The 24,857-nt window shown below is 40.4% G+C and overlaps 1 protein-coding gene across 1 annotated transcript in view; it reads left to right on the plus strand.

Moving 5' to 3' along the window:
- Nucleotides 1-24,857, plus strand: part of LOC124605202 (kazrin) — a 1,111,833-nt gene that overhangs the window by 1,060,389 nt on the left and 26,587 nt on the right. Inside the window, exon 20 of the mRNA XM_047136736.1 lies at nt 14,932-14,958. Coding sequence (XP_046992692.1) covers nt 14,932-14,958 — 27 coding nt within the window. The remainder of the gene's footprint in view (nt 1-14,931; nt 14,959-24,857) is intronic.

Here is a 24,857-nt window from a genome sequence, read left to right on the forward strand (position 1 = left end):
CCTTCGATGCTATGGTGTATCAAATTTTACCACGCACAGTAACGTGAAAAGTTGCTACTCACCATATAGTGGAGATGTTGAATTGCAGACAGGCACAACAAATAAGCTTTTGGCCAAAATGCCTTCTTCTGAATTAGACAACATACACACACATGCCTTCATACAATGCAACTCACACGCATGACCACTGTCTCCAGCTACAAGGCCACCAGATTTGGCCTCGGCCTTACACTCTACCTGGCCTGGCCTTGGCTGTCAGAGACAGTGGTTGTGTGTGTGTGTGTGTGTGTGTGTGTGTGTGTGTGTGTGTTTGTGAGTTATTTTTGCATGAATGTGTATGTATGTTGTCTAATTCAGAAGAAGGCATTCTGGCTGAAAGCTTACTTGTTTATCAGTCTTCTTGTTGTGCCCGTCTACAACTCAACTTCTCCACTGTATAGTGAGTAGCAACTATCCTTGTCATATTGTTGTCATTGTTGTTGTTGTTGTGGTCTTCAGTCCAGAGACTGGTTTCATGCAGCTCTCCATACTATTCTATCGTTTGCAAGGTTCTTCATCTCCCAGTACCTACTGCAGCCTACATCCTACTGAATCTGTTTAGTGTATTCATCTCTTGGTCTCCCTCTACGATTTTTACCCTCCACACTGCCATCCAATACTAAATTGGTGATCCCCTGATGCCTCAGAATATGCCCTACCAACCGATCCCTTCTTCTAGTCAAGTTGTGCCACAAATTTCTCTTCTCTCCAATTCTATTCAATACCCATGCAATCTTCAATATTCTTCTGTAGCACCACATTTTGAAAGCTTCTATTCTCTTCTTGTCCAAACTATTTGTCATCCGCATTTCACTTCCATACATAGCTACACTCCATACAAATACTTTCAGAAACGACTTCCTGACACTTAAATCTATACTCAATGTTAACAAATTTTGCTTCTTCAGAAATGCTTTCCTTGCCATTACCAGTCTACATTTTCTATCCTCCTTACTTCGACCATCATCAGTTATTTTGCTCCCCAAATAGAAAAACTCATTTACTACTTTAAGCATCTCATTTCCTAATCTAATTCCCACAGCAATACCCGATTTAATTCAACTACACTCCATTATCCTCATTTTGCTTTTGTTAATGTTCATCTTTATCCTCCTTTCAAGACACTGTCCATTCCATTCAGCTGGTCTTCCAGGTCCTTTGCTGTCTCTGACAGAATTACAATGTCATCGGTGAACCTCAAAGTTTTTATTTCTTCTCCATGGATTTTAATTCCTACTCCGAATTTTTCTTTTCTTTCCTTTACTGCTTGCTCAATATACAGATTGAATAACATCTGGGATAGGCTACAATCCTGTCTCACTCCCTTCCCAACCACTGCTTCCCTTTCGTGCCCCTCAACTCTTATAACTGCCATCTGGTTTCTGTACAAATTGTAAATAGTCTTTCGCTCCCTGTATTTGAACCCTGACACCTTCAGAATTTCAAAGAGAGTATTCCAATCAACATTGTCAAAAGCTTTCTCTATGTCGACAAATGATAGAAATGTAGGTTTGCCTTTCCTTTATCTATTTTCTAAAATAAATCATAGGGTCAGTATTGCCTCACGTGTTCCAACATTTCTATGGAATCCAAACTGATCTTCCCTGAGGTCGGCTTCTACCAGTTTTTACATTCATTTGTAAAGAATTTGTGTTAGTATTTTGCAGCTGTGGCTGATTAACCTGATAGTTCAGTAATTTGCACATCTGTCAACATCTGCTTTCTTTGGGATTGGAATTTATTATATTCTTCTTGAAGTCTGAGGGGGGTATTTCGCCTGTCTCACACATCTTGCTCACTAGATGGTAGAGTTTTGTTAGGTCTGGCTCTCTCAAGGCTGTCAGTAGTTCTAATGGAATGTTGTCTACTCCCGGGGCCTTGTTTCGACTTTGGTCTTTCAGTGCACTGTCAAACTCTTCACACAGTATCGTATCTCCTATTTCATCTTCACCTACATTCTCTTCCATTTCTATAATATTGTCCTCAAGAACATCGCCCTTGTATAGACCCTCTATATACTCCTTCCACCTTTCTGCTTTCCCTTTTCATAATACTGTCATTTTCCATGCACATTTTTTACGCAGTTTTTCAGTCTTCCCCACTGCACACAACAAAGCTGTGATGGTGAAGTCATAGCTACTGGAAGGAACAGTTGTGAATGGCTAATAACCTCTGAAAATTATTTAATAGAGGATTTTTTTGGTACTTTCCGCTGTTAACACATTCCATACTGGAATACCCATATGTCTTTATTTTTACTGTTATGCCACAAGAAATCAGAAATGGAAGGAATAAGGGCTTCTGAAGATGGATAAATATTATGAAGGTCCCATACCTTCACCACAGGTAGTCCTGCATCATTTCCCACAAATGTCACCTGATGAATAGTTTGATCTGAAATAATTATCTTGTTTTCAAGACAACTAATTCACAAAAGCACTGAACAAAAGAATATGACAAGGCAATGTAGAAGTGATGTAGGGCACATAAGCTATGGTGGTGGGGGAAAGAAGGCAGATTCAAATAACAGGACTCCACCTGCAGGTCCAATAATGGGCTTAGGATATGAATGCTGAGATAGAAATGAAGGAAATGACTGAAAACACTCAAAAGGAAAGTACACAAGGTAACAGCAAGAAAAGAAAATTATTAGGGTCCAACTTTCTTGGTCCACCTCCATAGCACAGTGGTCAGGATACCTGACAACAATGCACATGACCTGGGTTCAATTCCTTGTACTCCCAGGGACTTTTCCTTGGAGGAAGGATTGGAATGGGGTGCACTCAGCCTCACAAGGCCAATTGAGGGGCTACACGATTAATAAGTAGTGGCTCCCAGGTCAAAAAAACTGACAGTGACTGGGAGGGCAATGTGCTGACCCCATACGCCTCATACCACATCCAAATGACACCATCGGCTGAGGATGACATAGAGTTCAGTTGGTTGTAATTAGTCAATCTGGGCCAGAATGCAGAGGTTTGCTTTGCAATTTTTTTGGGTGTTTAGCCTCACTCGATTTAATACAGAATGATGTTATTTGAAAAATTAACCTTTCTTAAGTTACACGTAAAAATGTAAAAAAACTGATTGAAAGTTCAAATTTGTGACTGTATTCTCAAATCAATTTAATACAGACTGATTTTACTTGAAAAATATACCTTTCTTAAGTTACACGGAAAAAAGTAAGAAAACTGATTAAAAGTTAAAATTTGTGACTGGAACCTCAAAATATATCAATGAGCAAATTTTTAATGCTTCTCAAAAACTTAACACCAAGGCTCCATTTTGGGCACTCTATGACCATAATTTATTGCCTACAGACATTACTGGATGTGCAGATCAGAAATGTGCATTCATTAGAGTGCACATAGTGACACTGAGGACTGAACATATGTGTTGAGTACACTTTGCTAATGAACTTTCAAAAAATAAACCATATTATCAACAACAAAAAAGCTACAGTAATACTTTTTGAAAACATAGCTATTTTAAGTACGTAAAAGATATAGGTGAGCCAGTGTTTTAACCATTGCACAGTTGTGTTTGACGTCTTAAAAGGACACAAAAAAGCATAATAACTGACACACACAAATTCACTTGAGTAATTTTTATTGTCTCATTGGGATGTGCTCTTTCTGCAGAATAGTTAGTTTATGCACATATCATTTTATAATAAGAGACATTTTCCTCTAACCGAAGCAAACAATGAAATATGTCACTGAAAAGCTACATTTGGAACAAAAAATTATTATCTAGTGTTAGTAACCAATAGTCCCTTTCTCATGGGGAAAACAGGGATCAATTGGGAAAGGTTGAAAAAAGGAGCTGATCACTCAGAAACAAGATGGGGAGTAGCCCACCTTCAGTACAAAGATGTATTACTTCTTGTCAAATGGGAGCAATGAGCAGAGAACAGACACACAGAAATGTGATAAACTACTTAGCTCTTGTACACAATCCTAAACTCTCTCTCTCTCTCTCTCTCTCTCTCTCTCTCTCGCTCTCTCTCTCTCTCTCTCTCTCTCTCTCACACACACACACACACACTCACACACACACCACCACCACCACCACCACCAATACTGCCACCACACACCACATACACACTTCCATTACACTGTTATTCCTAAGTGCTGGGAGAGTTAACAGTGTTCTCTCTCTCTCTCTCTGTATGTGTGTGTGTGTGTGTGTGTGTGTGTGTGTGTGTGTGTGAGTGTGTGTGTATGAACTCAATATAAGCTGCAGTTAGACTGGTACTGGATAAATGTACTGGGAAATGAGTGTAAGAATTCCAAAACATTTGAAGATAACTCTGCATGGTGTGCAATTACCTATTTTACACAACTTTTTTTACCACTCACTTTTGAAAAGTAAATAATTTATTCAGCCATATTGATTCTGGAGATAATTCTGTAAGAGAACAATGCAAAATAAGCTAGTGCAGTGGGAAATGGTTATCAGCATAAAACATGCCAAAATGAGCTTCCTGATTAATTTATGCATGTAATGATTCTATTTCAGCTTGGTATCCATCTGACCATAAGCAAATTTATGCAATAAAAGATCTGAAACTCCAGAAGTTCTAGACACATCAACTTTACTTTGTGCTTAAGATTTAAATCAAAAGAAAGATATTAGAATGTGGTATTCTTCTTACTGCTGTTTATTTCCTGCTTACAGTTATAGCTTGCCTATCACATGCCAAAAATTTACCAACAGTGGTAAATATAACTGTAGCATAACAAAAAAGTGGTGAATACAAATATAGAAGTTTCAGATCCCAATTAAACTGAATCTTTTAAACTTTTTTATTTTTCAGTTTTTGTTATTTTATTCAGAATTAAATCTGAAATGTGTGTCAAATAATGAATAAGAATATATTGAAACTAGCTGATTGCTCAGTGTTGGCCAGTTATTTCTCTTTAAGTCCCTGATTTGCTACCCCTACTTTGCCACTAGAGGTGAAATGTCATCATGATTGTCACCAATCAGCCAGCAACCCTGAAGGCCTTTGGGTATAAAACTACACTCCTGGAAATTGAAATAAGAACACCGTGAATTCATTGTCCCAGGAAGGGGAAACTTTATTGACACATTCCTGGGGTCAGATACATCACATGATCACACTGACAGAACCACAGGCACATAGACACAGGCAACAGAGCATGCACAATGTCGGCACTAGTACAGTGTATATCCACCTTCCGCAGCAATGCAGGCTGCTATTCTCCCATGGAGACGATCGTAGAGATGCTGGATGTAGTCCTGTGGAACGGCTTGCCATGCCATTTCCACCTGGCGCCTCAGTTGGACCAGCGTTCGTGCTGAACGTGCAGACCGCGTGAGACGACGCTTCATCCAGTCCCAAACATGCTCAATGGGGGACAGATCCGGAGATCTTGCTGGCCAGGGTAGTTGACTTACACCTTCTAGAGCACGTTGGGTGGCACGGGATACATGCGGACGTGCATTGTCCTGTTGGAACAGCAAGTTCCCTTGCCGGTCTAGGAATGGTAGAACGATGGGTTCGATGACGGTTTGGATGTACCGTGCACTATTCAGTGTCCCCTCGATCATCACCAGTGGTGTACGGCCAGTGTAGGAGATCGCTCCCCACACCATGATGCCGGGTGTTGGCCCTGTGTGCCTCGGTCGTATGCAGTCCTGATTGTGGCGCTCACCTGCACGGCACCAAACACACATACGACCATCATTGGCACCAAGGCAGAAGCGACTCTCATCGCTGAAGACGACATGTCTCCATTTGTCCCTCCATTCATGCCTGTCGCGACACCACTGGAGGCGGGCTGCACGATGTTGGGGCGTGAGCGGAAGACGGCCTAACGGTGTGCGGGACCGTAGCCCAGCTTCATGGAGACGGTTGCGAATGGTCCTCGCCGATACCCCAGGAGCAACAGTGTCCCTAATTTGCTGGGAAGTGGCGGTGCGGTCCCCTACGGCACTGCGTAGGATCCTACGGTCTTGGCGTGCATCCGTGCGTCGCTGCAGTCCGGTCCCAGGTCGACGGGCACGTGCACCTTCCACCGACCACTGGCGACAACATCGATGTACTGTGGAGACCTCACGCCCCACGTGTTGAGCAATTTGGCGGTACGTCCACCCGGCCTCCCGCATGCCCACTATACACCCTTGCTCAAAGTCCGTCAACTGCACATATGGTTCACATCTACGCTGTCGCGGCATGCTACCAGTGTTAAAGACTGCGATGGAGCTCCGTATGCCACGGCAAACTGGCTGACACTGACGGCGGCGGTGCACAAATGCTGCGCAGCTAGCGCCATTCGACGGCCAACACCGCGGTTCCTGGTGTGTCCGCTGTGCTGTGCGTGTGATCATTGCTTGTACAGCCCTCTCGCAGTGTCCAGAGCAAGTATGGTGGGTCTGACACACCGGTGTCAATGTGTTCTTTTTTCCATTTCCAGGAGTGTAATATCATTTTCAATTATTTCTGTCACCACCTTCCCCTCTCCATACCTACAGATATTGGGCATGTCATACTATCATTGCTTTTTTCTGTATGGAAGGTGAATTGTGTAACAAATTTGGTTGAAATTACTCCAAACATTACACACTTACGTTTTACATGTCACTCCCTCCTCACATCCACCAAACAGCTATGTGTGAAATATCTTTAGAAATATCTCTCAGCCTAACAACATTGAAAACTGTAGCTCTGCAGTGAAATTAATCCTTTTCAATTATTCTTACCTGTCTTCTCCTTCCTACCCTAATGGTTCCTTACCCCTTCAGTGTATTCTTCAGACATTAAGTCTCTGAGAGTTATACATACACATCACCACATTCCATCCTCATCCCCCAAAAATTGGGTTGCTGAGAGTATTCCATGACTGATGTTATGAACATCTTTGGGAGAAGTAATGCTGTTATTATGATGGTGAAATGCCTCATCTTCAGTCTTCTCACTGGTTTGATGCAACTCCCCCATGAATTCCTTTCCTGTACCAACCTCTTCATCTCAGAGAAGCACTAGCATCATACATCCTCAATTGTTTGTTGGACGTATTACAATCCCTGTCTTCCCTTCCACTACAGTTTTTGCCCTTCAACAGCTCCCTCTAGTATCGTGAAGGCTATTCCCTGATGTCTTAAAACATGTCACATAACTCTGTTTCTTCTTATCAGTGTTTTCCACATGTTCCTTTCTTCACCAAATCTGTGGAGAACCTCCTCATCCCTTATCTTATTAGTCCACCTAATTTTCAACATTCTTCTGTAGCAACACATCTGAAAGAAACTCTTTGATTCTCTTCTGTTCTGGTTTCCCCACTGTCCATGATTCACTGCCATACAACGCTGTGCTCCAAATGTATATTCTCAGCCTAAGGCCTGTGTTTGATATTAGTAGACATCTCTTGACAGTAATGCCCACTTTGCTTCTGCTGGTCTGCTTTTTGTATCCTCCTTGTTTCATCCATCATGGGTTGTTTTGCTTCCAAGGTAACAGAATTTCTTAAGTTCATCTACTTCATAGTCATCAATTGCAATGTTAAGTTTCCTACTATTCTCATTTCTGCTGCTTCTCATTACTTTAGTCTTTTCCTGGTTTACTCTCAATCCATATCCTGTTCTCATTAGACTGTTCATTCTATTCAGCAGATCCTGTAATTCTTTTTCAGGGTACCTTACCTCCTCAGTATTTTTCAGTAGATAATAACTCATTTGTGGTGTAAGTTTGGCTGATATTTCCCAATGTGCTCCACAGTTATGCTTTACATCTCGCCCTTCTTACTGCCACATCTGCTCCCAAATGGGTTAAATATCATTGGACGTGTCACTAATCAACCCCCAATCTCAAAAACTGTGGCTCTGAAACCGATGTAACTAATTTTTATTATTTTTCATCTCACCTCTTTCACACACCAACCACACTCCTAAGGCTGTCAATGGCGTTCCAAGTGTGTTACACACACACACACACACACACACACACACACACACACACTTTTTATGACATACTATGCAACAGAAAACATAATCCATTGTATTATCTTTGCTCTCTGAATGTAGAAGATTACTATGACTTCAATACTTGACAATAGATGTATACAATAAATTTTAAATGCTGCTATCTTAATAGCATACAATTTTACACAGATTATACAGAAAGAAAATAAACAGCCCTAAATGTTTTCTGCAGAAGAAGTCCTCTCTAAGAAATTACATTTTGTTTTCCTTGAAATTTTCTTTTCTATAAGTAAAAGATATATATGTTCCTTTCTTCACCAATTCTGTGGAGAACCTCCTCATCCCTTATCTTATTAGTCCACCTAATTTTCAATTCTTCTGCAGCAACACATCTGAAAGAAACACTTTGATTACAGATGGTACAGTAGTGTGTTCAGGGCTACATGTGGCATACACTTATGAATACAACTAATTTAAGTTTTACATTTTTGAACAGCAGTTGAAGATCGTATAGTCCATGCGGATATGACCACCAGCATTGTGCCCCAGCGTTAATTGAATTGACAGCAATCCATTTCTTTGTTTCTTGTGTCATTTTCTATTTTTACCATATTTTTCAAAGGAATCCAAATGTTTCTTTCAACTTAGACATCATTTCTTGTGATAACTGGGTGAAGGTTTACTTCTGTAATGTGTAGCAGATTTGTATACAATGATGAATCAAAAAATTATGACCACCTGTTTAATAATAGCATCTCATTCCATCAGTGGAGTGCAATACAGCAGCAATTCTGTGTGGCATGTATTCAATAAGCCCTTCATAGTTTTCTGGTTGTATGCAACACCAGATGTTTACATACTGGTCATGCAATGCCCATAAATTAGAGGCCAGTGATTTGTGGGCATGGAACTGACATTCGATAGCATACCAGATGTTTTCCATCAGGTTCAGATCAGACAAATCTGTCAGCAAAGACAGCAACATGAGTTGACTATCATGCTCCTCAAAGCACTGAAGCATGATTCTTGCTTTGTGGCTTGGACAGTTTTCTCTTGGAAGATCACATGGTCCTCAAGGAAGACAACAACCATAAAGAAACACAGGTTGTCAACAATCACATAGTCCATAGCTCTCATGGAGCCTTTAATTACAACCACAAGCCTTGTGGAAACCCAGGTGAATGTCCCCCAAAGCATAATAATGCCCCCACCAGCCTCTGTCCATGGCACAGTATGTGTTTCAGCCAGATGATGGCATATCTGGATACAACAATCAACCTGGTTAACAAGAAACATGATTTAGCTGACCAGGCAAAATGTTTCCATTGATCCAGACTACAATCTCAACAATCATGTGTTCATTGCAGTAGCAACTGACGATGACATTGGTCACACATTGGAGCACGTACGGTTTGCCTGCTGCATGGTCCCATGTTCAACAATGTGCACTGAACAGTGTGCTCAAAAATATTTGTCCCTTCTTTAGCACTGTACTCCTCCTGCTTTACAGAGAAGTCAAGTCTATAATCTCCATGTTATTTGATAAGGCACTGATGTCAATACCATGTCACCTGCTCTTGACTTCATCACCCTTCAACAACTTACCATAGATTTTGTCAACAATAGTATGCAATCAGCTGAGCAGATTCACTTTTTCCCAGAAGCTCATTCCCAGGCACCATGCTACAACAATCTGCTCTTTGTCAAAGTCACTTAGGCAACTGGCATTTCCTATTTGTGGCCCATATCATCACTAAAATGATTCCCCATTTGCCTCTGCTCCACTGATGACTTTCCTTACTGCATCATATGCCTGCAATACCACTGAGTGGCATTCAGTCTTGTAGTGGGGAGCAGTCATAATGTTTTGGCTCATTAGTGCATTTCTTCATGCACAGTATGAACTGGTACTGACATCATTTCACAGTATAAGAATTAAAGTCATCATGATAATTAACAGCCTGACACAAATAGGTATAAGTGTAGAGAAATCGTAAATGGCGCACAACACAAAATTAGTATCCAACTACATCGTAATGAATCCTTTATAGTCAGTCAGTTCTAAGTCCCTGGATGTGGCAAACAGCATTTTATTGTAATATACTGGTAACTGCAATTGATTGAACAATATTATTAATATTATACATGTATAATATGATTTTCTAGTTGAATGGTTATGTGTGATCCTACAAATCCAAAGATTCAGGGCTCACATTCTATCAGTCAGTTCCAGGAGTTTTCTGTCACTTATGTGTCAATTAAGTTCATGTGCATGTGAAAAAGGCAAACTTATACCATGGTTTGCAGCCTGTCTCAAATTATGACCCCCTCCCCACCCCTCCTTACTAGTCTAGGAAAAACAGTTCAGAAGTCAAATGAAGGTGACGGCATAGTACCATATCCAAGAGGACCTGACCAGCAAAACACAGTGATGTTCAAACCAACCTTCTCGTTGAGAATATTTTTGCTTTTTGATACCTAAAGGAATACTGTTTAACTGTAAGGACCCATATAAAGTTAGACTAAGGGGAGCCAATGATTATATACATGGCCCAGTCATATCAATGCAACTTCATACCCACCTTTCGCAGCACAGACTTGCAGGAAGAAAGTCAGTGAGGCTACAGATGGTACTGACAGGGATGTACAGCCATGATGACTCTATTGCTGTGATGAGCAGTGCTATATTTTTTTTGGTTGAAGAGCCATAGTGTGAACAGCTCTCTCTAGGTGGTTCCACATAATTCTGATTAGCTTTAAATCTGAGGGGTTTGGTGGCCAGGGCAATAAATTAAACTCACACTGGTGCTCTTCAAACCATGCATGTACATTATGAGCTGTGTGACATGTTGCAGTGTCCTGCTGGTAGGTGCCATTGTGCCAAGGAAAAAACAGATTGTATATAGAGGTCTACATGGTCCCAAAGATAGATGTGTACTTGTGTTTATACATTGTGTCTTACAGAATGATGAGATCATCCAGGGAATGCAAAAGATACATTTCCCAACAATAATGCTTTGTCTTCCTACCTGGACCATTATGATGACTGTTGCAGGGCCACATGCATCAATGGCTATCTGTTCTACAGAGCATAAAATGGGATTCATGTGAAAAGGTCACCTGTCATCATTCAGTGGACACCCCGTTGCAGTACTGGCACGCAAATTTCAGCCTTTTTCACTGATGAATAGTAATCAGCATGGGTAGATCAACCCGGCATCTGCTGCAAAGGCCCATAGGCAGCAACATTTGCTGAATGGTCATTGAGGAGTCACTGTTCATAGCTCCTTGTTAATCTGGGTGGTCAGTTACTCAACAGTTGCACATCTATTCACCAAGTACATCTCCACAGCTATCATCCACACCTTCCATCTTTGGCCTGTGGTTCACCACAGTTGCTTCTGCGCCAGTTTTGGATACTGCTATTTTGTCAAGCATGGTATACTTTAACCACAGCAGCATGGGAACAGTTTATAAACTCAGCTGTTTAACAAACACTACCACCCTTGGCACTAAAGCCAATGATCATGCCCTTTTAGATGTCCGATAAATCACTCCATTTCCACATTATGACTACAACTGCACTGTTTTCTGTGTCCCCCAACATGCTTTATATACCCTCCTCAGCTACCTGCCATCTGAGTGGCCATAGCATGTTGACATTGAACATAAACAGTGGTCAGACTAATGTGACTGGATCTTGTATAAAGAGGTGTTGATAGCCATTATCTCATTTGCTTCACAGGAGAGTTACAGAAAGGTTGCAGAATCTAAGTAGGCAATCACCAGAAGAAAAACTCTATGTATTTTGTAAAAAGTGCTGAGAAAATTCAATGAATGGTTTGCATGGTGTAATATATTAACACTCATCAGCACATACATATGTGCTCTCATGGTGACCTCAGAATATCCATACATATTATAATAATGGATGTGTGCGTGTGGGGGGGGGGGGGGGGTTCGGTCCACATTCCTCCTAAACTGCTGGACTCTTTTCAATCAAACTTGGTACACTTATCCCTTACAGCCAGGAAACAATTTCTGAGATTGTAAGAACTACCTACTTATTATACACTCCTGGAAATGGAAAAAAGAACACATTGACACCGGTGTGTCAGACCCACCATACTTGCTCCGGACACTGCGAGAGGGCTGTACAAGCAATGATCACACGCACGGCACAGCGGACACACCAGGAACCGCGGTGTTGGCCGTCGAATGGCGCTAGCTGCGCAGCATTTGTGCACCGCCGCCGTCAGTGTCAGCCAGTTTGCCGTGGCATACGGAGCTCCATCGCAGTCTTTAACACTGGTAGCATGCCGTGACAGCGTGGACGTGAACCGTATGTGCAGTTGACGGACTTTGAGCGAGGGCGTATAGTGGGCATGCGAGAGGCCGGGTGGAGGTACCGCCGAATTGCTCAACACGTGGGGCGTGAGGTCTCCACAGTACATCGATGTTGTCGCCAGTGGTCGGCGGAAGGTGCACGTGCCCGTCGACCTGGGACCGGACCGCAGCGACGCACGGATGCACGCCAAGACCGTAGGATCCTACGCAGTGCCGTAGGGGACCGCACCGCCACTTCCCAGCAAATTAGGGACACTGTTGCTCCTGGGGTATCGGCGAGGACCATTCGCAACCGTCTCCATGAAGCTGGGCTACGGTCCCGCACACCGTTAGGCCGTCTTCCGCTCACGCCCCAACATCGTGCAGCCCGCCTCCAGTGGTGTCGCGACAGGCGTGAATGGAGGGACGAATGGAGACGTGTCGTCTTCAGCGATGAGAGTCGCTTCTGCCTTGGTGCCAATGATGGTCGTATGCGTGCTTGGCGCCGTGCAGGTGAGCGCCACAATCAGGACTGCATACGACCGAGGCACACAGGGCCAACACCCGGCATCATGGTGTGGGGAGCGATCTCCTACACTGGCCGTACAGCACTGGTGATCGTCGAGGGGACACTGAATAGTGCACGGTACATCCAAACCGTCATCGAAACCATCGTTCTACCATTCCTAGACCGGCAAGGGAACTTGCTGTTCCAACAGGACAATGCACGTCCGCATGTATCCCGTGCCACCCAACGTGCTCTAGAAGATGTAAGTCAACTACCCTGGCCAGCAAGATCTCCGGATCTGTCCCCCATTGAGCATGTTTGGGACTGGATAAAGCGTCGTCTCACGCGGTCTGCACGTCCAGCACGAACGCTGGTCCAACTGAGGCGCCAGGTGGAAATGGCATGGCAAGCCGTTCCACAGGACTACATCCAGCATCTCTACGATCGTCTGCATGGGAGAATAGCGGCCTGCATTGCTGCGAAAGGTGGATATACACTGTACTAGTGTCGACATTGTGCATGCTCTGTTGCCTGTGTCTATGTGCCTGTGGTTCTGTCAGTGTGATCATGTGATGTATCTGACCCTAGGAATGTGTCAATAAAGTTTCCCCTTCCTGGGACAATGAATTCACGGTGTTCTTATTTCAATTTCCCTGAGTGTAATTTGGGAGATATTATGTCATAAACAATGAGATGCATAGAAAACTGCTGCATCATGCATGACATTTAAATTTAGTACTTCTAACTAATCACTCTGTTTATAATAAATTTTGCAGACAGTATCCACATATGCCATAAACTGCTCCTACAAAATCATATCATGGTACCATGCATAGATTAGGATATATGATATCATAAACACTGACACACTTAGAAAACTGCCGAATCATACATGACATTTCAATTTATTACTTCTTTGCTACTAACTCTAATTGTAACATATTTTGCAGACAGTATACACATATGCTGCTAAATGTACCAACACAAACATCTCATTGTATGACACTTAGTTCAAGAGATATGACATCATAAACACTGAGAAGTGTGGAAAAAATGCCACATCATGCATGAAGTTTTTATAGATATATTCTTTACTACAAAATACTCCTACAGTTGAGTCCACTTAAGGAAATACCTGACACCTGGCAGTGCTTTTGACAATTTTCAACTGTGAAGCACAGACTGATGTAGGCAAAAACAATAGCCATCTACAGAGGTGTGTACAGAATTGATTTGTAGACATGCAAAACAGTTGTTATAGACTCAAAACAGCTGTGCCCAGTATACAGAAACTGTCCAGGATCACAGGATGATCTCACACTGAGTCTACTGCAGGAGCACTTTTAAGGTTTCATTTCTAATAGAAAATTGATAAAATTAATACCTGGGCAATGCTGGGTTTGTCAGCTAGTAATTTAATAAATACCAACTCACACAGAGGTAGTAAATAGTCAATCTACTCAACTAGAGATTGAATGGGACTAGACATTAATAAGTGGTGCAATGAAAGGACCCTCAGTTGTGTACTTTACAGTGGTTTGCAGTTGAAGAAATCAGAAGAAAATGTGGTTAAATGAACCTATTTTTCACCTACTGCATGAATAAAACACACAAATACCTAAGTATCTTGGCAGTATATGTTCTATATCTCTTTTATGCAAACCCTTTGATATAGTGTCATCAGTGTTTGGTGTTACTGCAGCATCAGTTCTTAGCTTTTTAGATTTTTATACACATACTGGCTCTCCTAACTTCACACTTATTTGTGCAGTTAACTGTGATGCCATGAAATGCTGCCATTTTCTACAATCTTCTTTATTACAGTTACCTACTATGAATTGTTTTATGCCTATAAATCATGCAAGTGTGTGTGTGTGTGTGTGTGTGTGTGTGTGTGTGTTGCATGTCATCAAGTGTGTGCACTTTACAGTAACTAACACACATGCCGTGCATGACATACATGTGTACATTGTCTTTTCACAATTAGTGTCTAATTTACAACGTCTGTCTATGAATCTAATAACTATTTTATATTTTTTGCTGCCTTCCACTTGTTCATCAAACCACTGGAATTTTAATATACTGATCAAAATTCTGAACACTTACATCAGACCTACAGTCTCCTGTATTTGAAAAAGGTTGGCATTAAATTTCATTTTTATTTTAATGTAGGTTGTAGGCAACATATAAGAGTTAATGAAACATTTTTGCTACATTTTCTGATCTGTTTAATTTGCACACTTGCAGATCATTTCATGGCAGAATAAACATTTCAGTCTTCTGCAAAGAAAATCTTAATTCTGTGTAGAATAGGAAAGTAAAGTAATGCTGTTTATATATGTGTCAGTACCCTCACTTGTGGTGTACATATTTTTCTCAACTGCATCTTTTAGGGCAGAATTTATTTAGTTGTTGAAACCAAATATGTCTGCTTTTTGAAGATGTCAAACACAAATTACTGAAAATATATTTAGTTTCACACAAAGACATTAAATTAGTTACAGAAGGTAGATCCACATTATTTTACCAAGAATGAGAAGGAAATTATTTAAAAAAGAATATACCCATAATGATGATGCCATTAATTTGTGGATGAAGAAATTCTCAGTGCACTGCTGTTTAACTGCCTATTGCATTATTGCCACAGGTACAGGGCAGTTATAAAGATCATAAAACATTTCAAAAAATTGGTACATATAAACAGCCAAGAATAACATGACAAATAAGATATTATATGAAAGTGCAAACTCTCAAAGTTTCCAGTCATGATGTTTGTAAATGAGAATGTGACACACAATGTCCAACATGTCCACAATTTTTAAGAAAATGAGATAAGGAATGGAACAGCACATACAGGATAAGCAGAATCTAAATACATCACACAATTTAAGTGGAATCAGACAGCTGGCAACATATAAGCCTATGAAAACAGATGGTCCAGAGCAAACATGAACCGTCCACACGTACATTTTGTGCAGAGAAGAACTAGTCCATTAAGGCCACAAGGAGATGCTGATTCCAATCACTTAATTTTCATTCCATTCATGGCTAGATGTTCCCACACAGAGCAACTGTTAGCATGAGTTTGTGTTTCTGTGCTCCCTCGTAGCAATATCCCACAGTTCTAACAATAATAATTATTATTATGAGGACACGGTTACTTACCTGCTGACTGCATTTTTCATAGAGCATGGGTGAAGCAAGAAGACTTTGTGAAGATTGGAGAGTGATAGACATGAAATCCCTATCTAAAGGCCTATAAAATTTAGATCACACATCTGAAATATAATGAATTTCCATATACACTGATAAGCCAGAACATTGTAACCATTGACCTACTATTGATATAAATCCATCCAGGCGATAGTAGCTTCACCTGGCAAGGAATGACTGCTACTCACACACATGCATGGTGCATGTACCACCAGGGAGTGTGCTGTCCATGTATAGAATCGGGAAGAAGCCTGATTTATCTGACTTTGACTGAAGGCAGATTGTGATGGCCCAGAGACTTGGCATGAGCATTTCAGAAACTGCATGACTTATCAGGTGTCTGAGGAATGCTGTGGTGAGTGTCTTCAATACATGGTGAAACCATGTCCAGACGTTATGGGGTTGGGCAGCCATGCCACATGCCAGATGGGCTGAGCAGACTGGTAAAACAGGAGAGGCAGCAAACTGTGGTGGAACTAACATCAGACTTCAATGCTGGGCAGAGTACAAGTTTTGAGTACATAGTGCACCGAACACTCAAAAGGTGGACCTCTGTAACCGATGACCCACACATGTTCCAATGTTAACACCATGACACTGGCAACTATGACTGAAATGGGCACATGACCATCAGCACTGGACTTGGCACAGTGGCAGAGTGTTGTATGATCTGATGAATCCTGATACCTTTTTCATAATGCCTACAGGAAGGTGCGAATCTGTTGTCTTCCAGGGGAACAGCTCCGTGACACGTGAATGGAGGGTCAGAGACAAGCTGACAGTGGCTCCATTAGGCTCTGGAGAACATTCATGTAGGCATCTATGGATCCAGTGAAGATTGTGTAAAACACCATGATGGTCAAGAAATATCGCACACTGATTGCAGACCACATGCAGCCCTTTATCACTATCATGTTTCCCAATGGCAGTGGCATTTTTCAACAACATAATTCACCATGATACAAGGCCAGGAATGTGATGGAGTGGTTCAAGGAACACAGTGGCGAGTTCCAATTGATGATGCGCTGCCATCCCCCCCCCCCCCCCCCCCCCCCGCCCCCCTCCCACTCACATCTGAACACAATTGAACAGATCTGGGATGTGACCGAAGATGGTGTCAGTGCTCATGGCCCCCCCCCCCACCCCCACCCCCCACCCCTAGAATTTACGGGAAATAGATGACTTGTGAGTGTGCAGATATGGTGCCAACTCCCTCCAGAAAACTCCCAAGACCTCATTACTTCCATAACACTATGCGTCGCCTCTGTTATCTATGCCTTAGGTGGGCATACTGGCTACAAGGTAGCTGGTCATCATATTCTGGCTGATCAGTGTAGAAGTATGAAAATATGGGAAATGCTCTGATTGATATGGAAGCAGCTGCATTGTACAGATCCCAAAGTGATGTACAAGAGCAGAAGTCTCTTCAGAAATGTGAATGGGCCATTATGAAACTCTTTTCTTAAACATGAAACACAGATGACAATAAAAAAGTCGTTAAGGGTTTATTGTAAACTGCTTTTGGAGAAGTCTAGCAAAACCAAGATGACCTAAGTTTGCATACACTGTTCACTGATGATATACCCATGTTGTTCAACAAAGAGGTGGAGGAAATTGCTTGTGATTACTTACGAGGTGCTTCTGGTTTATATGCCTAAGTGTAACAGCTACCTCAAAGAAAAGTTCTAGTAATAGGTACCGTCAGTGTTACATCACTATAGTATGTTATGGTGATATAAAATATTTAAAATAATTGTGAAGCAACAATAAAATCAGAACTTTCTTTTAAAAAACTGAATATCAATGTTTCAGCTGCCAATTTATAATTTTTTCGATGGTTTCAAATACTAAATTGTAATATGATATAGTACCACAAGCATTATACAGTGAGATGTAAATTATTTTGCAAAAATAAAGTATTTGCTTTTGAGAATCATTCAAAGCCAAAAATGTCCAAATGGTTCATGCAAATAAGAACACATCCATATTTAAATGTACTTTTGAAAGTAATTTTTTCATTGTAGATTTGATTTACAGATATTAACTGTCTTTTGGAACAAAAGTAAAGGCATTTACATTGCAATATCTTATTTCTGTTGATATATATGCCTGAAATTAGTTTTATGTTGATTGTGGAAAACTGCATTTATTGGACATACATGTTCATCTTTGCATATCATCTTCTCAAATGTTCTGTGTATGCAGCATTCATCTCATGGCATGTATCTAATTGGTAGACCAATTGTGCCAATATCTGACACACCATATCAGCAGTGACAGAAACAATAACAGCTGCTGCAATGTGGTATTGCAAGTTTTCATGGTTTGGTGGTGTGGTGGAACATAAATGCTACCCTTGATGTAACCCCACAAGAAAAATGCCAAAGGCATCAAGTCTGGCAACTGTAGTGTTCACTCGAGCAGTGTCAGGACAGCAGATGCACCGTGGCCTATCCGGTGATGTGGCAACATCTCATTTTGATAATCTCAAATATGGAGGGTCACTGTGAAAGATGAAATCACTGCTATCAGTTTCAGGTTATGGCATGAGCCATATTGCAGCTTGTGATATAAGTGATATATTGACAGTTTCTCAGTGAAGAAAGATCCACAGACTGTCTTATCGGATGCAGCACAGAACACGTTAACTATCTTGGAACCCCAGAAATGTTCAACATTTATATGTGGATTTTCTGTTGCCCATGTGTGTGCATGTGTGTGGTTGTGTGTGTGTGTGTGTGTGTGTGTGTGTGTGTGTGTGTGTGTGTTTGTGTGCATGTCATGTAAGTTGAACTTTCAGAAAAGATGTAAAGTGATATTTTCATTGAAAATTAATTTGCTTGCAAATACTTCATTTTCAAGAAACTGAGACACTGCAATCTGTCATCAGGGCTTATGCCTTGCACAAGCTGCACTTTGTACGGCTTCACCTTTAATGGCCTACAAAGAATTTTCCATGCCGTCAGCTGAGAGATGTTCAGTTCTGCATATCTCATTAAGTAGACTTCATGTGGAGTTTGCAACATCACATACTGCACCGTCTGCTCTGGCACCATCAACCAACCTGAACATTTTGCATCACACAAACAACAATTTCTTGTACTACTTCACTATGCTGTTGTAAACTGGTGGTGCCTTGTGATATTTGCCACAAAAAGCTCTTTGCACACTCACTACTTACTGGCAACAGGCAAATTCTAGCACCCAACATGCTTTCTCTGTCTGGTTAGAAGTCACTTGCAGCAACTATGATTGATGGGACCCTTGCTGGCAGTTTTCCAAATTAACCTGACAGTAGCATGTTCTAAAAAAAGCTTTGTAAGTTTGTGTTGCACATACTGTACCATGTGTTGCATTATATTTAGCCATTTCCCTATACTGATGTTTTAAAATAGTTCATGGACTTTATAATTACCTAGTATTTTGTGCATCTATGAAAAAACAAATAGAGGAAAAGACAGTTTTCATTCATATCTTTTGATGAAATTCGTGTGGCTTCTTGACAGAAGAGCCTCTGTGCTGTTATATTACACTCTAAAATGTGTTGTAACATTTAAAGTAATTTATTCTACAGATCTCAAAAAATGATACACATGCTTTTGTTTCATAATACAGATAAACAAAAGCATAACTTTTTAGGTATTCATGAAACAATCTATTAGGTGAGAATCCCCCTACCGCTTCCCAGCACAAATACACTGCAACTTTCCCTCAGAATTATCTTTTCCTACCCTTACTTACATTCTCAACTCCCAAGCTTTCCATCTCCTGTAAACTCTTTCTTTAGTAAATATTTTTCGTTGCAAGAACATTTGAGACTGATAAATGTCCTATGTTGCTTTGCGTTTCCTAATCTATTAACATTTTCTGTAATTTCCATATGGAATTTATGGTGTAGTCATCAATCTTCATTTGGAAGAAAATATGTTTTGGTAAATTCATTTGAACATGATGTAAAACAAAGAGCAACATTAGAAATATTGCACAATGAACAACTTGATTTACTAATTTTGAAGCCTTAAATATTGTATACAAAAATTAGAGAGAAAAAGGACAAATTGTTACAACAGGTACAATAGTGACAAAATTACAGTGTGAGAGGCCATTCTTTAATAATTATAGTGGTATGACCATAGATATATACATCTGAAAAATAATGTAGTTATTTTGATACTGAATGCAGTTATGGACAGATATTTTACTAGTTCATTTGTTTGCCTGTACATTTATGATATTATACATTGTTTTTATCTATTTAATTTTATTGAATGTGTTTTTGGAAAATAACAATATACAGGAGGCACTGACTTGCAGACAGGCACAGTGAAAAGGCTGTTAAATATGTAAGCTTTTGGACAAAAAATGTCCTTCTTTGGAAACATAAAACACACATAAATTCACATAAGCACAACTCACAGACACATGGCCACTGTCTCTGGCTGCTGTGGGCTGCCTGTAGACTGTTGCTGCATCTGATGTGAGCAGCAGTCTGGAGTGGGAGAAGATACGTGATGCATGGGAGAGCATACAGGGATATGGTGGGGACATGAGATAGGGCACCTAGGTACAGAGTCGGGAAACTGTGCTGGGAGGAGGGGGTGGGTCAGGAAATATAGAGGGGAAAGGAGATAGAGAAAGAAGGGCATAAAACTATAATGCATAGGCAGAATAGAAGGCCTGTGCAGGAGTGGTGTGGGAGCAGGGAAGTGGATAGATAGGTAGGTGGAAGCATGGACTAGCACAGGTTGAGGCCTAGGGAGTTACAGGAACAAAGGATACGTTGTAGCACGAGTTTCCACTTGCACAATTCAGCGAAGTTAGTGTCAGTAGGAACAATCCATCTAGCATAAAATGGGTGGTACAACTATCTCTTGGACAAAGTTTAACAGTGGCCATTCATGCAGACAGACAGTTTGTTAGTAGTCTGCCCACATAGAAAAAAGCACAGTGGTTGTAGCTTAGTTTGCAGATCACATGGCTGGTTTCACAGTTAGCCCTGCCTCTGATGGGGTAAGAGAGGCCTGTGACAGGACTGGTGTAGATGGTAGTAGGAGGATGTATGAGACAGATCTTGCATCAAGATCTATTGCAGGGATGTGACCCATGAGGTAAGGGGCTGGGGGCAAGGATGGACAAGGATACAACATAGGTTTGGTGAGTGGCAGAACATTACTGTGTGAGGATGAGGAGGATTGTGAGTAGGATATTCCTTCTTTCAGGTTACAAAGAGAAAGAGTCAAAACCCTGGCAGAGAATGTGATTCAACCAGTCCTGGGTAGTACTTAGTAATGAGAGGGGTGCACCTTTGTTGCTGGACAGTAGGTGTGTGGGAGGTGGGATGTGAGTGGATAGACAAGGCATAGGAGATCTCTTTCTGAACAAGGTAATTTCAGTCTGTAAAGGCCTCCATGAGAGCATAGGAATATTTGGAGAGGGACTGCTCAACACTACAGATTGGAGAACCACAGGTGGCAAGGCTGTATGGAAGGGACTTCTGGTATGGAATGGGTGGCAAGTCTGAAGTGGAGGTATTGTTGGTGGTTGGTAGATCTGATGTGGTCAGAGGTACTGATGTAGCCATCCTTGAGGTGGATGTCAACATCAAGGATGGTAGTTGTTAGGTTAACGAAAACTAGATCAATATAATCGGGGGAGAAGATGTTGAGGTTTACAGAGGAATGTGGTTAAGGTGTCCTCCCTCTTGGTCCATATCATGATGATGTCATGACTGTAATCTGGACCAGGTGAAGGGTTTGGGATTCTGGGTGATCAGGAAGGAGTCTTCCAGATGGCCCATGAATAGGCTGGCATAGGATGGTGCCATGTGGGCGGTGTCTTCAAAGGAGATGTAATTGTGGATGAGGATGTAGTTGGTCATGATGACTGTGAGGAGGTTGTAGATTTTGAGTCAGTTGGGAATTGGGAACAGTAGTGTTCAATAGTTGCAAGGCCATGGATATTGGGAATAGTAGTATAGAGCAAGGTGGGATCGACAATGATGAGCAGGTGCCCAGTGGTGTTATTCCATCCTGGAGTTTCCATTGTTTGGTTTTTGGAAAAAAAAGTTATTATAATGCTTGCAGAATATTAATGATATATTTTAAAGGCACATTTTTCCATCAGTAGAAATTGTATTAGTTTGTTGTGCAATAAGTATTCACATTTAGTACATGGCTCGAAACTTCTAACAATGTATTATACCTCAGCTCAGAAAAGAGTTCACGTTACTCATTTGGTACACCTATCACTGAGTATCATTTCTGTTAAACTTTCTTCCTTTTGTACTCTTGAATCCATGTGCCCTTGACAACATTTCATTTTTTCATGTAGCTTAACAAAACTGTTGGTTACATTGCTTTATCAATAGACAACTGTGAATAATGGCAAAATTTTGTCCTTCATACATGACAATAGTCAAGAACCTGTCTTATCCTTAAATTTACATTTTTTTGGGAAAAAGAATTCAGATATGGGGAATATATAAGAGATTTAGAGAGGGATGAATCAGAAAAATGAGAGAGATGTAAGTACAGACAGTCAAATAAAGTGAAGTTGAAAAACAAGAAAATTCTCATTTTATCACCCAATAAATATACAGGTTGAGTTGGAGGAAAGGTACATTCTTTGAGGGATGTTAGTATTAGCAATTCTGAATGTCATATCAACATATGTCCTGTTCTTAACAGTTTCTGAGAAAACTAATGAAAACAATATGAAACAGAACAAATGCAGGTGTTAGTAAATGAAACATTGTGATCTAACGTTTTATTTACTTTCACACATTTCCTCACAAATGAAGTTAAAAAAGCCCACAGTCAACTGCAGTCCATTTTGCAGTTCTTTTAGACAGCTGCTGTGTTGCTTATCTGAGCAGCTCATTCATAAGGTCCTTCACTTGAGGACTTGCTTGTAAAATATGAGTGAGAAGTTCGTCCTTTGTGTCCACTCTGTGCTTGTAGACTTCGCTCTTAAGCCATCCCCACAAACAGTGGCCTTGGTGTATCACTACTATTGTCATAAATCACAACAATAACCCAGAGGTTGTGTGGTACATTCTATTACAACAGAGCCATGACTGTTCTGTGACTAAAATCCAGAAGGATTACCAGTAATTTCTCAAGATTAGTCCTCATTGTTAACTGAAAATGTTAAATGTTAACAGCACACTAAATCCAACCTAATACCTTCTCATTTATCAGTTCTTGCAAATTGCGAATTCCATACTTAATAATATATTATTAAAGGACAAAGTTTCAATCTGATCAGAGGAATACAATCCAAAGATATGTGCTATGACAGGTGCTTATTAATATCAATTTTATCTTTCTCTGTACAAGTAACTGGCATCCATATGACCTACTCACTGCTTCCCAAATACGAGGTACAAAAATAGGTAATGTTAGATACATTGACTAATATACAGTGAAGTTCACTGAATATAGTGTTTACTTCTCATTTACTGCTGCCACTTTATATTTCTTACTTTATTTTTTCTTTATTTTCTTTCATGTAACCATTTTCTCTCCTTCTTATTTCTCTTCACATTTTCTGTATTGACAAAAAATTATGCTCCCCCAGTCCCCCAGCTTTTTTCAAACTTTTTATGTATTTGTTTCTCTTTTTTGTCTCATCCCTCAGACGCTCTTTTTCTGCCCAGTTCTGTCTCTTATTTTCCATGTTCCAGAGATCTACTTTACACCACTGACATATGCTTTCAGTTGTCAGGAGCTTCATACAACCTACAGTCATAGCAAGATGTGTGTCCTCCCTACAGTTTTTCCCCATACCGAGAAAAAATGAAACACTTCAAAACCTGTATGTCCTTATTTACCTTTTCAGATCCCTCCCTATGAAGATGGTAATTTTCTCTGAATTGTTTATCTTGTCATAGTTCCTCAGTGACATACAAAATATTTCATTCAAAATATTCACACAACTAATAAAATAATGCATAAACACAAATTCAAATTGTTCCACATTTAGAATTCTTAGGTCGATATCCATTTAAAAATATCAGTGCACCCTCATTTCCACACTTTTCTGTCATATGTTATAACATTCTGTTGTAGCACCACTATAAATGAGAGACATTCTCTTAAAGAAAGTTGAACAAACTTCAGAGTCAAAATATGATGACAGAGATGGAACTGATACCTTTTCTGGATATATATATCTTATTAGAGCAGCAAAAAATCACACGACAGATTCCAAAGTTTATCATTCTAAAATATAATTTTTCAGTGGTTACAGGTTAGAAAAAAGCAAAGTAATTTTTTTCATTATGACACAAATTAATATACACATATTGTAAGAATATATCAAATAATATTGAGATCAGCATAAACAGAAGTATCTGGCACTTACTTCACAGTATATTGTTTGTTATGAGTAACAGCAATCACAAAGAAAAAATTATTCATGTTTTCGATCCTGGTATAATTTGTTGTTACTGTAAGCAACGGTGTCTCATTTTCCTTTTTAAATTGAATTCATATCTTGAAAAATATGATCTCACACAGAAACTTGCCAAAATACTTATAAACATCCTTTGTAATATATTAGTATTTTATTTTCTCTGCATTTTGATTGCTACTCCCTCATGACTGAATGTAGTGACTGTTACATCGGTAGAAACTAGCTGCAGCGCAAAGGGAGCAAGTGTAGTTTGTTTGATAACTAACACAAATGGCATGTGGCATGTGATTGATCCATTACGGTGTGTTGGCACTTAGACTACGGTACTGGCACTGATAACTTTAGCATATTCATAAACTTCTTTCAAAGACTCCTCTACCATAGAAACTGCTGTATTCCAGACATCAAA

This window comes from Schistocerca americana, chromosome 3 (assembly GCF_021461395.2).
Source record: "Schistocerca americana isolate TAMUIC-IGC-003095 chromosome 3, iqSchAmer2.1, whole genome shotgun sequence".
In the NCBI taxonomy this organism is placed as follows: domain Eukaryota; kingdom Metazoa; phylum Arthropoda; class Insecta; order Orthoptera; family Acrididae; genus Schistocerca; species Schistocerca americana.